The sequence below is a fragment of the Stegostoma tigrinum genome, chromosome 8 (genome assembly GCF_030684315.1).
Source record: "Stegostoma tigrinum isolate sSteTig4 chromosome 8, sSteTig4.hap1, whole genome shotgun sequence".
Taxonomy (NCBI): domain Eukaryota; kingdom Metazoa; phylum Chordata; class Chondrichthyes; order Orectolobiformes; family Stegostomatidae; genus Stegostoma; species Stegostoma tigrinum.
The window spans coordinates 55,276,810-55,291,362 of record NC_081361.1 but is presented as its reverse complement, the minus strand read 5'-3'; the positions used below and the strand labels follow the sequence as shown (position 1 = coordinate 55,291,362).

The following is a 14,553-nucleotide window of genomic DNA, read 5'->3' as shown; positions in this document are numbered from 1 at the left end:
GATATGTTTATTTCACTGCTCGCTTCTTTCTTGACTGTAAATACATTTTGTTCCTGTCTATCCTATCTGTCATTATATGGCTGTAACATATTAACATGACACACTCTTGATACTTCATCCTGTCTACAGTACTCGCTAAGTTTCTCATGGATTCAGTATGGTCCAGTGAACTTAGTTTTTAATGGTTCCCAAGAGATAGGTAATAGTATTAAGAGTTTGCTTCCAGAGACAAAATTCTAATTTTGTGCTTTTTATCTGTTGTAGTTTTCATAATTTGAGCATTTTTCAATTGCCGGTGTTTTCCAAAAATCACTGTGACCTGTTATTTGAATTTTGTGAGCAAATCATAAAATTTTGTTCTGATAGTTGATAGAACTACCGCAGATGCTTTACTCCTCATTCCTCATTGGCTTGCATTAGAAATGATATCCATTTCCTGATTAACACTTCGTCCTTTAAAGAATAACATGCAGGTATAAATTCTTACCTCAAATTAATATCATCTCCTTCTTTAAGCCCTCTGAAGGACAATAACATTATCAGCCACCATCGGCAACTGCTTTGCTACACTGTTTTTCAGTATCTGTTTGGTTTCCTCCTTGAATAGAAGATTAAGGAAATATCTCTTGGTTTGAAAATAATATATTCAGAACCTTGAATGTCAATAACTGAGGAAGAGCTTTCTTTGCAGCCCCTAGCCATCTCTTCTTTCCTTTGAGATTCTAAGGATAAACACTCCATTTGTATCACTGCTACAGTTCTACTCCATTTCCTTGCCTGGCAAACCAGTTTCTGAAAATTCCTTAGGTTTTTCTACTAATGCAATTAGTCTCCCATTTAAGTTCCAGCAAACGGCTTCTGGACGTCCAGCCTTATTACAATGGAAACATAATATTTTCAGTATATCACTTCTGGATTCTTGCCTTCTTTCTTTCTTTCCTTTTTTGGGTATCTTTCTGTCTGTTTCCTAAAACTATTTCATTTTCCATTCCCTGTGCTTGTGAGATGCCACATATATATAGGCCGTATGTCCCAAAGACTGGATGGTTATGTCAAATGACATATCCTTTCAGCTGTTCACAATGAACAAGGTATTGTCCATATTCAAGCAGTCCATACTTGTAAAACTCTCAACATAGTGTACAACATTAGAAGTGATTGTGTAGTTGAACAACATTTAGTAGATAGTCCTGACAGTGAGTGTACTTCTTTGCACAATCAGTTAAAGACTGTCTGTCAGGGCTTGCAGTGTGCCATGCTTGCATGTACTGGAGGCCACATATATTTAAGACAGAAGAAACATGAAAATGCATTGTGTCTGTTACAATTCAACAAATAGGTAACAACAATTTGCTGGCTCACTTCGCACGGAAATGTCTTGAACAACCAGTGTCAAGTTGCTTTAGTTTGAAATGTAAGCAGAGACTGACAATTAACTGTCAATCATCATTATTTGGCATTTTCTCCATGGAAATACCTCAACCAATTAGACTTCACCTATCAATATATCAGCACTCATCCTTCATGCAGTACTTATGTTAATATACCCCTTGTATGCTATTCTTGTAAATTATCCCGACGATTGCAAAGCAAAACGCTTCAGCAATAGAGATAATGGGAGCTGCAGATGCTGGAGAATTCCAAGATAATAAAATGTGAGGCTGGATGAACACAGCAGGCCAAGCAGCATCTCAGGAGCACAAAAGCTGACGTTTCGGGCCTAGACCCTTCATGAAGGGTCTAGGCCCGAAACGTCAGCTTTTGTGCTCCTGAGATGCTGCTTGGCCTGCTGTGTTCATCCAGCCTCACATTTTATTAGCTTCAGCAATATGTATCTTTTTACAGCTATGTATTATAAATTTCCATCCTAAGATACAGTTTCTTTCATTGCCTATACAGTTGTAGCAAGATTCCTACTTTTACCCTTCAAAATCAAACTACGTACTCACTGGTTGGGTTCAGCCACCAACAGCCAAGAGTGGGATTTTTATCTCCTCTAGCTCACAAATGCTAAACAGTTAGCAGCCTCCTAATGGCCAAGTAGAGATCAACTAACTCAATACCAGTGGATGTAACATGTGACCTTTCATTTCATGGTCCAATTCTGTCCCAACATTCCAGAATCCATTCACCCAGCACAACTCATTTCTTTGTATTTAAGCTACTATGCTCATTCTCACAGGCTATGCAGCATCACCATGCAGTTCACGAAGTATCATACATTGCCAAGGACATCACTGATCACCGCGCCTTTGGTTATATTTGTGGCAAAGAAGGGAATCACCGCTTCGTGGCAATAAAGACATCCCAAGCAGTGAGTGTGAATTTTCTTTTTTAAATACTTTTCTCAGCATCATAATTATATAGCTGTAGAACAAACACTGTCTAAAATAAATGGAAACATTGCATTTAACAGTTAATAATATAGGGTTGTTGACTTTATTTAATCATTTTATAAGTGATGCAGACTTGGATGTGTTCATACAACCACCTCTGGTGCTCAGTAAACCTGTACTGTACACACCATGCAATCTTTGCTCTTATTTTGACGTTAGGCTGAACCTGTAATTCTTGACCTACGAGATCTCTTTCAACTCATCTATGAACTGAAACTTCGAGAGGAGAAGGAGAAAATGGCACAAAAGGACAAACAATGTGAGCAAGCAGTCTATCAGGTAAAAATACCCACATCTTTCAATAGTATGATGATGAAGAGCTGAACTGATAGCATTCTATTTACTAACCATTTCCAGCAATGCAGTTTATGCAGAACAGAAAACAAATTAAATATCTTTATTTATAAAATAGTTACTTTTATTAATTGTGCGTCTTTAGGAGAAACATAACTCTCTGGTAATTATCTACATGAAACATATATTCACTTTTATTTATGCCATCAATTTAAGGTCTTAATTATAGGCTTGTTTCAATTATTTAGCAGTTTGTCCTCTTCATCAGTAAGAGTAGTAAAGTGGTATTGTTATCCTGCAAGGAGGTTTTGGTAATTTCACTTCCTCATGTATGTACTGGAAGTTCACGTTGATTTCAACGACACTTCACCGATGTGTGAAGTACTGCATGAATTTTTGTTTTGCAATTTAATTCTGCATGGAGTGATTTTTATGAGACATGAAAATCGAGTTCAGTGGTGCTGCTGCAACACAAATAACATTAATCATGTCTCAGATGTACAAACACCACTGGGCAGGTTTGTCAAATTCTGTGAAGTAACAAAATCATAGGGATCTGTTTTCTAAGTAAGGAAGTTATCACATTTTTATCTCTTCAATTTTTATTTTCAAATATGATTCCTAAGCCCAACAAACTAGAAAAGTTTAATAACCAACAAAGGAATCTAGGCCACTGCTATTGAGAGAAAACTAGCTTCTGATGCCATGTAGAAACCTCCCCACTGTGCAACCAAGACCGTCTCAGAAGATTCAGTTCCAATTCCACAATGTTTACTTCAGCCACCAATACAAAAGATCCAAGCAACACAATGAGAAAATGTTTGTGAGAAAACATGCAGATTGTGTACAACACTTTAAGTGATACCTCCAAGAGGGTGGAGGAGATACTAATTGAGTTTTTCTTTACTCTGATGGCCAAATATCAGTAAATTACATATTTGTCTGTAGTCAGGACTGAGAAAATCAAGTATTCTAATTGTCTTAATCATTATCTCCCTCAAGGCAGTTCAGTAGAGGGTGGCCATCCATTCCAAATATGGCTGCCTTATTTCAGTTTACCTCTTATAGAACAACCTCCAATTGTTCAGTAACTGAACCAATTCTTCTCTCATTACCTTTTTGCACTATTCTTGATCGTTCCTCAGCTATTCTGCTGCTGCTTCAACCTCTTTAATGGTGTGATTTAAGAGCCTATGTGTTATTTTTAAAGTTTGAGAAGATTTGTTGCTTGGGTTATGGGATGAATTTGTAGACATGCACACTGAGCCCATGGGTTTGGTTGCAAATGTTTCATCACCCTGCTAGGTAACATCATCAGTGCGCCTCCAGTGAAGCTTCGGTGTTCAGTCCTGTTTTGTATTTACATGCGTCGGTTTGTTGGTGTGGTTGGTATTACTTCCAGTTCTGTTTCTCTGTGGTTTGTACACAGGGTATAATTCAATGTGTTTGTCGATGGAGTTCCAGTTGGAATACCAGGCTTCCAGGAATTCCCTGGCATGTCTGTGTTTGGCTTGTGTCGTTACCGATGTGTTGTCTCAGTTGAATTTGTGTCCCTTGTCCATGCATAGAGCATAGAATTGGTTGTGTCTCTTAGTGGTTAGTTGGTTTCATATATTTGTACAGTCAGTTTTCTTCTGGTTTGGCCTATGTAGAGTTTCTCACAGTCCTTGCAAGGTATTTTGTATATTACCCCAGTTTTGCTGATTTTGGGAATGGGATCCTTTACGTTCGTCAGTAGCTGTCATAGGGTGGCTGTCGGTTTGTGGGCTACACGATACCTAGTAGTCTGAATAGTCTTGTGGTCATCTCTGAAATGTCCTTGATGTATGATAGAGTGATTGATGAGTCTGGTCATGTTGTTTCCTCCTGTTGTGGTTGGTCTCGGAGGTAACGGCGGATTTTGCTTTTTGGGTATCCATTCCTTTTGAAGACTCCATATGGGTGCTCCTGTTCTGCTTGTGTAGTTCCAGTTTGCTACAATGTGTTGTAGCTCATTCAAATAGTATCCTGATGCAGCTCTGTTTGTGGGTATTGGGATGGTTGCTGGTGTAATTGAATATCTGGTCCGTATGTGAGGTCTTTCTATAAACACTAGTCTGGGATTCCCCACTGTTTTTGTATTCTACCATTATGTCCAGGAAGAGTAGTTGGTTGTTGTTCTCTTCTGCTTTTGTTAATTTTATCCCGGTAAGGATGTTTTTCAATGTGTTAGTGAGTTTCTTCTAATTTTGTGCATTTAATAATCATGAAGATGCCATCCACATATCAGACCCAAAGTCTGGGTTGTATCGTGACGGGCACTGCCCATTCTAACCTTTGCATTACTGCTTGTGCAATCAGTCCTGATATTGGGGATCCCATTGGTGTTCCATTGATTTGTTTGCATATGATGTCATTGAAGGTGAAGTGTGTTGTGAAGCACAGATCTAGTAGTTTTATGGTGCTGTCCTTATTGATGTTGGTGTCCTGGGTTGTCTGCCTACTTGATTCATCCAGCAGTGTGGCAACTGTTTCTTTGGCTAGGTCAATGTTTATGGATGTAAATAGTGCTGTTACATTGAAGAATATCATTATCTCGCCCTCTTCTATCCTGGTATTGAGGAATTCTTAGGAGGAGTGAATGGAGTGGGTAATGTTATCCACTAAGTATTTCAATTTTTGTTGTAGTTCTTTGGCAAGTCTAAATATTGGTTTGCCTGGCAGGGAGACAACAGGTCTGAGGGGGTCCCCCGGTTTGTGTACCTTAAGGAGTCCGTTGAAACGGGGTGTGTTGGATCTCTCTGGCTTCATTTTTTGGTAATCTGTCTTGCTGATGTCTCCTGAGTTGCGTCATTTCTTCAGGATCATTGTAATCTGGTTTCCTTACTGTGGTGCTAGGTCTTTCACCATCTGTTGGTAGGTGTCAGTATCTACTAATGCACCAGCTTTCTCAATGTATTGGGTTCTATTGAGAATTGCTATCATGCGTCCTTTGTCCATTGGTAAGATTACAGTGTTCCTGTCTTTCTTGAGTCTTTCCAGGGCTTTCCTCTCTTCTGCGTTGAATGTGTTCCACTTTCCTTATTTGCTCAGTGTTGGTACTATCATCTGTCAGTCTGGTACTTCGTCTGTGAGTCTATTGTTCTTTAGTGTTAATTCCAGCGCAGCACAAAGTCAGTCTTTTTGGCGACCCTGTAGTTATAATCCAGTCCACATACTAGGATTGACTTCTCAAGGTTTGTAAGTGGTTGATTCGCAATGTTTTTAATCCATGAATCACTAATCATCCTACCATACATCAAGGACATATCAGAGATGACCACAAGACTACTCAGACTGCTAGGTATCGAGTAGCCCACAAACGAACAACCACTCTATGACAGCAACTGACAAACGTAAAGGATCCCATACCCACAATCAGCAAAATTGGGGTAATATGCAAAAGACCTTGCAAGGACTGTGAGAAACACTACATTGGCCAAACTGGACGAAAATTGACAATAAAGATACATGAACACCAACTAGCCACCAAGAGACGCAACCAATTCTCATTTGTCTCACTATGCACAGACAACGAGGGATACGAATTCGACTGGGACAAAACATCCACAGTCACATAAGCCAAACAGAAACATGCCAGGGAATTCCTGGAGGTCTGGTATTCCAACCGGAACGCCATCAACAAACACATTGAATTAGACCCTGTGTACAAACCACTGAGAAACAAAACCTGAAGCAATACCAACCACCCCAGTAAACCGAAGCATATAAATAACAAGTGAAACAGAACGCCAACACTTCACCGAAGGTGCACTGACGATGTTACTGAACAGGGTGACAAACCGTCTGCAACCAAACCCACCAGCTCGGTGAACATGTCTACAACCTAAGTGTTATCTTTCCCCATAGCTGTGCCAAGGTGAAGGTCCCGCACCAAGTATAAAATTTTGCCAAATTCTCTTTGAAGCCTATGATTGGGCTCAATTTGACAAGATGTCTTTCATTTCTGAACCCTATTACATATTCTAATCACCTGAACCCAGTTTCCAACAGATGGATGTCCTGCAATATATGACCATTCTTATATCAATAATAGGTTGATCTTAAACAGACTGTGTATTCTTGTTTGCAGAAGGTACAACGTAGAGTATTATTGGTACATTGGTACAAATAGGAATTTTCTTCATATTTTACTATTGAGGAAAAGGCTTTGGTTAATTGTAACTGTGCTTTACCTTGATCTACTGTCAATCTTATTATTTGGGCTGAGGGGGTGGAATGATCTAATGTACAAAATACTCATTCTTGCTGAGCATACAACAAGAAACAAGATTAAATGAAGAAATCATGCAAATCTATGATAGTTTTTCATTGTTCCAGCTTATAATTCAGAAACAAGAACAGCTTTTATTTGAATAGCGTGCTTAAATTATTGCTACTCTCTACTTTGCAATCTTCTCGTATGCAGCTTGCCCCAAATATGCTTTGTCTGATACTTCTGCTGATTTTATCTCCCTTTGCATTTCTGACTCATTCTAATTCAGACAATTTTGGAGGAAGATGTGGAAGATCCTGTCTATCAGGTAATTTTGGGAATCTTATCACAATATTGAAAACCAAAGGTAGTTGAGAGGTTTACTTATTACCTTGAAGGTAAAGGGATACGTTTTATAAAATTTGCTTCTTGAATCTATTTGTATTTGATTTAGTATATTAAATCTATTGGAAAGATAGGACAACACAATTTGATTTACAATTGGCATATACAGCAAAAGCCAAGTTTCCACAATCTTTCATGTATTTATATGCACTGGCACCCATTTATTATCTTAATCTTGTGTAAAAAATAGATGCAATGAAATTTTGATTGTGTTAATGAAACAAGTACAACATTTTTTCCCATTTTTTAGCAAAATCAAATTCACAGCATAGCTTGTTAAGGTCTCACCAGGTTCATATTGAAATCTAGATATCTCCATTTCCCTCATTTTCTGTTTTTTCTCGTAATTCTTCTCATTTCATGATCCCATTTCTTAGATGGAGTGAATCATGCTGTACAGTTTCAAACAACCTATCTGCATTACCCAAATAATCATCCAACATTAGTGAGTATTAGTAATCAAACAGAGCTCAGTTTATCTACTGTCCATATTAATATATTTTTCAACAGAAGTGACTCGATAGTGACTAGGAATAGTGTATGTGGAAACACTTCGATTTTTCCATCTTTAGTGAATGGCTCCATTGAACTAAAGTATTCACAGAGATAGTGGAAACTGCCGATGCTGGAGATGCTGAATTAACAAGGTGTAGAGCTGGATGAACACAGCAGGCCAAGCAGCATCAGAGGAGCAGGAAAGCTGACGTTTCAGGTCTGGACCCTTCTTCAGAAAGTATTTACAGTAAGCTGTTGATTGAAACCCCCAAACCAAATAGTCATTTCTCATCATTATAAAGATAAAAATAGCATTTTGGGTCCACCTACACCAAATGGACTTCAGCAGTTCAAGAAGGCAGCTTACCACGACATTTTTAGTGGCAATTACGGATAAGCAATAAATGTCCAGCCTGCAAAGTCCATGTCCATGCATGAATAAAATCAAATATATCTGCTTAAGGACAGACTAATCAAACTACAACTGGTGGTTGGATTAATTGAATCCAAAAGGACACAGCAGATAGTTTTCAATTCATCCTGGTGTCTATTTTGGCTCAGTGCTGGACAGTGCTTGACTTTAAGTCAGAAAGTAGGGGATCAAATCCCACCGTAATGTTCTATTAAGTGCTGCATTGAAGAGCAACTGTTGTTTAGATGGAATGCTAAAGTGAGTGCTCTGAGGCGCATGGCAGAACTTGAAGATCATCAGAGGATTTCTCTTTTCCAAAAAGAATTTTTCCTGGTTTTTGGTCTTTTCTTTTAGAACCTTGCTTTCTGCTAATTAGCTGCCACATTTACCAACGCAATAATGATTCAATTACGGTAAAGACTATTGGGACCTCTTGAGGACATTATATGTGTTATTAATGAAGATGAAAGTAAAGGCCTTCTAGTCGATTTAGGAGGCAACATGATCATGATGGGTACATTCTTCACCCAAGTTAATTGGTTTGAGTTCTGCCTAGATTAACTCTAACATTTTTTCAAAGAAATTAAGCTAAGCTGACAACATGGGGACTCACCCACTGACTGCACATACTGAGAAGCCATAGTTACACAGCTTATTTGTTGATTTCAATGGATGAAATTTTACAGGCAGTGCAGCCATTGGCAAGCTATTTTGCAACCAAAATGAGGGCTAAAATGTTCGTAGAGTATGCAATCATGTTTTTACTTGCATCATCTATTTGCATTGAACGTGTTCTCTTTATGAGCCTCCTCAAAATGGATTCCAACTGCGTTAATGACCAATCTTTCAGCAGTCAGTTTTTTAACTCTAACCGTTTTTCTGTAATCCTTCAAAAGCCTGAGTCAAGTAACAACAAAAGGAATGTAATCCTCCAGAAGACAAATGTGTGTCAGACCTTGAAATGTGGTTTTCATTTTTAAAATACACTGGGAAAGCACAGCAATTCAATCCAAAAAAATTGACTCACCTCTGGAGGATTATCTTTGATTCTCCTTCAAATTCATTCTTATATTTGCCAGCTAGTTTGAGCTTTCAGTTCTGGCTGTGAGACTTGTCATCTTAAATGGAGGGGACATTCTGATATAATTCACTGTCACCGATCTGGGCCACATCTGATGAGAGAATCATGATGTGCTGATGATTGTCAGAGAAAATTACACAATGGCCATATGAGGAGCAAATAACAGTAGATGTGTTTCAGATTATTTATTTTCTCTGTTACTTTTTTGACCATTATTTAAAGTATTTTGGGTACTGCATTGGTATGATCCTTAAGTGATGTGCAAAAGTCATAGAATTTGGGTTAGATAGTGTCTAGCAAAAGGAATATTAAGAGATTGATAATGTTACTGACCGGTGACCAGAATTTTGTTATAGAATAAGATTCCTATTGATGAGCCTGAAAGCTGGAGTTACCAAGCCTCAGCCACTTGCTAGATATGGAGCTGTCATTGAGCCTGCCATCTCAAGAAATGTCAGTGGAGGTTCCTTGTCCTTCAGATGGCCAGCTGCCTCCAGGAATTTTATAAGGAGAAACTGTGCCTGTTTCAAATCTCATCTGCAGAAAAATGAGAAATGCTGGTTTTGGGGTCAGGACATGAGATTCCCACTTCTTCTGGCATTTTTGCCATATCAGGGCAGTCCTCAATTCAACTGGGGTCATTGACAGAGATGGAATAAAATAATTGTGTTTTTAACCTTGTTATTTCACCAGGATATTCTGTGAATTGGATGATTTAATTTTGAGTCCCGTACAAGGAGGCCAACAGTTATGTGGGACATACAGGAAATTGGAGTTAAAACAAAAATCAAATCAGCTATTGTCTTATTGAATAGTGGAGCAGACTCAAAGGGCTGATTGGCCTACTCCTGCTTCTAAGTCATATGTTCCTAATGTATGATACATAAAGCCATAACACTCATAGCAAGCTCACACAGTCTGATAATGACCAGATATTCTGTTTATGTAGCACTAATTGAGAGGCAAATATAGGTCAAGACACATAGAATAGTTTCCCTTCTCTTTTTCGGAATACAACCATGAGTTTATTTACACACATTGAACATTGTGGAGACTCTTGTCTTAGCATCTTATCTCAAAGACGACACCTCTGACAATGCAGCACGCCCGCGGGACAGCATCTTTGGTTCTTCCATGGTGGCGGTCTTCAGATTAATGCTTTTATTTATCAACAAAAACACAGCTCCACAGCAGCCACTTCCTAATTTGTTCCAGGCTGTTTTACGCAAAAAAAAAGTCACTCATTGAATTGTGAAAAGTGGCTGATCTATTAAACTTGGCTGGACTTCTCTGATGCCACTCATGGACAGGCCAATATTCACTAGGCCAAATCTTGACCCAGAAATTAAAATCAACCACTGAAATGATTAAGCTCAGTCTTAGTTTTGTAATGAATTCCTGACAGAATCATCCATCAGGGATCAATACGGGGCCAAAACAGAAATGGGTGAACTTGTGCTTTCATGCTGCCTGTCAATTGTACCAGTATACTAACACTATCTTTTCCTTGAGCTTCTTTTGGAAAGCCCAGGTTGGGGATCAAGCCACAGTTGGTTAATTGTGATAATTATCAGCACATTCAAACTCATTGGTCAAAGTCTAACTTGATAATTCTGATTGGTCTGCAGACCTCATATTGTACCATTAGCAGTGGCACAAAAGATCTACAGGTCACCAAGAGGCCAGTGTCCCCATCCATCTCGTCACAAAAGAAGATTAGTTTCCCCTTTGCAATGATGGCAAGGCAGCTATGGTCAAATCTTTTAAAAATGCTAAAAGCATGTCACAAATGGAGACCACCTTTATCTTGCCTGACCTACAAAGGCAGACTGAGTCTCCTGCCATGTAGAGAACCTCCTGTTGGCCTTAATAGCTCTAACAGTACATATATTGAGCTTAACTGAACAGCAAGTATTCCCACTGACTTTTAATTGACCAAATAATGGGAAGCTAGGTGATATCTTACTTGGTCTGGCCTATATGGAAGTCCAAATCCAGAACAACATGGGTGACTGTTAACTGCCCTCTGAAATGACCAATCAGTATGAAGGCAATCAGGGATGAATAATAAATGTTAGTTTTGCAAGTGACACCAACATTCCATGCAAGAATTTTAAAAAAGTACACACTTACAGCTTTGCCCACAAAATAAGTGCAGCGAGTTGAGGAATTTCTAGCTATTAATATTTAATGTTTTCATTTATTTTCAGAAATCTGTCATTTGTCTTCTATTATATGTATTCTCCATGTATCATGCTGCAAATTCATTTTCATTTACACCTCTTTTGTTCACTCATTTTCCTCCAATCTAGCTGTATTTCACATCACTTCCTTCTATCCTGCTATCTCTTCTACGCAATTATTTTTCCATCCCTTGATTTTGCTCTATGGTAGTGGCGGAATCAGTTTAAAAGCTTTATAGATCAACTCACAGAACCATATGTGTACCAGCCCTTATATTCAATTGGAACAATGGTCTCAAGATACACCGCATACTCGGTGGAATGTGACACCGCTGCTTTAGTTGATTAATATCAGAAATTATCAAAGATGTATACATTACCATGGAACCACATATCATCTTCTGATGCTTAATTAAATCTCTGACATAGATAGATCAATAACTATTATCTGTATATTAAGTTTGATGACTAAACTTGAAGATAACAGATCTAAATTTAGCGTAATTAGGTAAATGCTTTGATTTTTGAAGTCCTGAGAGAGAAATCAGTTAGCCATACTGTAATTGAATCCATGATATTTTGTTTAGAATGTAATGATGTTACCTCTGAGTGTAATGGCTTGTTCATTGACATGCAGAAAATATCTCTAGTGCAAAAAAAATGTCCCTTCCAAATATTATTTGTGACAGAACGCCAAAGTTGCCCCAGTTGTCCCAACAGGTTTTTCAGTGTGTAGCTCAGCTGTACAGGATTGGCCCAAGTTAGAACACCCCCCTCCCCCCACCACCCCCAAGTCTCTGACTCAATCAGTGGCAATAGAATCACTAAAATTATCTTTAGAACCTCAGGATTTGACAGAAGTCTCTTAACACTTGTCCACAACTTAGCTGGAAATGCAGACTTGCTGATGACAGTAAGGAGTGGATTGATGATTCCTATTGCAAAATATCAATTCAACATCATTATTCAAGCTCACACAATTAACAAGGAACATTTTAATAGCTAACACTGCACCACTGTTGTCAATGAAGTTGCACTCCATCAAGAGTTGTATCTTTCAGGAAGGGATACAATTGTTGTCAAAAAAATGCAAAAATCATATTGATCAATTTGGATCCAAGGGTTCAGTTTGTAATTAACTGTGTTAATAATTTGTATATAAGACTTAGTAACCCCATAATCAGTATGCCAACTCTAAACTGCAGTCCTGCCACTTCTAGTCATGAAAAGTGGTGAATAGTTGAAAATTAATAAGAAAGAGGAAGTCAAGAAATTCCCAACCTCAAAGACATTGGCCTTAATACCTCTAACAGTACACATGTACAGCAGTACATTATGCTGCAGCCGTACAAAACTCTGGTGCAGCCGCACTTGGAGTATTGCGTACAGTTCTGGTCACCGCATTATAAGGAGGATGTGGAAGCTTTGGAAAGGGTGCAGAGGAGATTTACTAGGATGTTGCCTGGTATGGAGGGAAGGTCTTACGAGGACAGGCTGAGGGACCTGAGGCTGTTTTCATTAGAGAGAAGAAGATTGAGAGGTGACTTAATTGAAACTTATAAAATAATCAGAGGGTTAGATAGGGTGGATAGGGAGAGCCTTTTTCCTAGGATGGTGACGGCGAGCACGAGGGGGCATAGCTTTAAATTGAGGGGTGAAAGATATAGGACAGATGTGAGAGGTGGTTTCTTTACTCAGAGAGTAGAAAGGGAACGGAACGTTTTGCCTGCAACTGTAGTAGATTCGCCAACTTTAGGTACATTTAAGTCATCATTGGACAAGCATATGGATGTACATGAAATAGTGTATGTTAGATGGGCTTCAGATTGGTATGACAGGTCGGCACAACATCCAGGCCTGAAGGGCCCGTACTGTGCTGTAATGTTCTATGTTCTACATATTAAAAAAGACAATCATTTGAGTCATTTGCAACTATTTTCAGCCACGACCACCACCTGATGTCACCACCAAAACAGCTGCCTTTTAGACACTCACCATGATATCAAGGCACAACTGAGTAGTGCAACAAAGGTTCTGAGAGGATAGAACAACATTCCTGTAGTAGTGCTGAAGACTTGTGCTCCTGAATTAGCCACACCTTCAGCGAGGTTGTTACAATACAGTAACAATACTGGCATAGAATTATATCTGTGCCATCTGAATAAACTACAATCCTTTCTAGTTATATTATCAACCTGTTCAGTTTCATTACACACCTCTGGAGCAGGTGGGATTTGAAATCAGACCTTCTGACCCAAAGATAGGGAAACAGCCTTTGCATCATAACAGCCATAGCCAACAATTCCAATCCTACTTTCCAGCATCTGGTATGTAGCCATACAGATTCCGTTTAAATGAGTTGAATGTTTCCACATCAACCCCTAAACTAAGCAGCAAATTCCAAGCACCAACCATCCCCTGGATGATTTTTGTTTAATCATGGCACGTCTAATCATTTATTAATCACCATAGACTAATACCCCTGGTAATTTAGCTTTCCTTTAGGGGAAGCAGATGTTATGCTTCCTGCTCTGTCTAAGCTCCTCATTATTTTCTACACTTTAATTATGTCACATCACAGCCTCCTCCATTCTAAGCAAAACAATTCTAGCCTACCCAATCTTTCTTAATAGCTACAATTTTCAGGCCCTGGCAACATTCCTGTAAATCGCTTCTGTATTCTCCCTAGAGAAATTATGCCCTTTTTGTAACGTGGTGACTAGAACTGTATGCAAAACTCCAGCTAATGTGGCCTAACCAATGTTTTAAATAGTTCCAGTATTGCATCTCTACTTTTGTATTTGATATCACACCCACTGAAAGAAAGCAGCTTTATCTTCCTGTTCTGCTGCCTTCAGGGACTGGTGGACTTATATTCATTTTCTACATATCTAAATATGCTTCCATTTATTGTGTAACCCTTTCGATGCTTATCCTCCCCAAATGCATAATATGTCACTTCATTGGATGATTTTAATTTGCCACTTTTTCACTCATTCAAGCAAACCATTCATATCGTAATGCAGTCAAGAGTCGTCTGCTTCGCTGCTAAC

At 38.7% G+C, this 14,553-nt stretch overlaps 1 protein-coding gene across 1 annotated transcript in view; it reads left to right on the top strand.

Annotated features, from left to right (window-relative positions):
* dab1a (DAB adaptor protein 1a) overlaps positions 1–14,553 on the top strand; it is a 400,410-nt gene that overhangs the window by 281,323 nt on the left and 104,534 nt on the right. Inside the window, exons 5-7 of the mRNA XM_059647688.1 lie at positions 2,183–2,314; positions 2,556–2,675; positions 7,214–7,252. Of these exons, the coding sequence (XP_059503671.1) occupies positions 2,183–2,314; positions 2,556–2,675; positions 7,214–7,252 (291 nt within the window). The remainder of the gene's footprint in view (positions 1–2,182; positions 2,315–2,555; positions 2,676–7,213; positions 7,253–14,553) is intronic.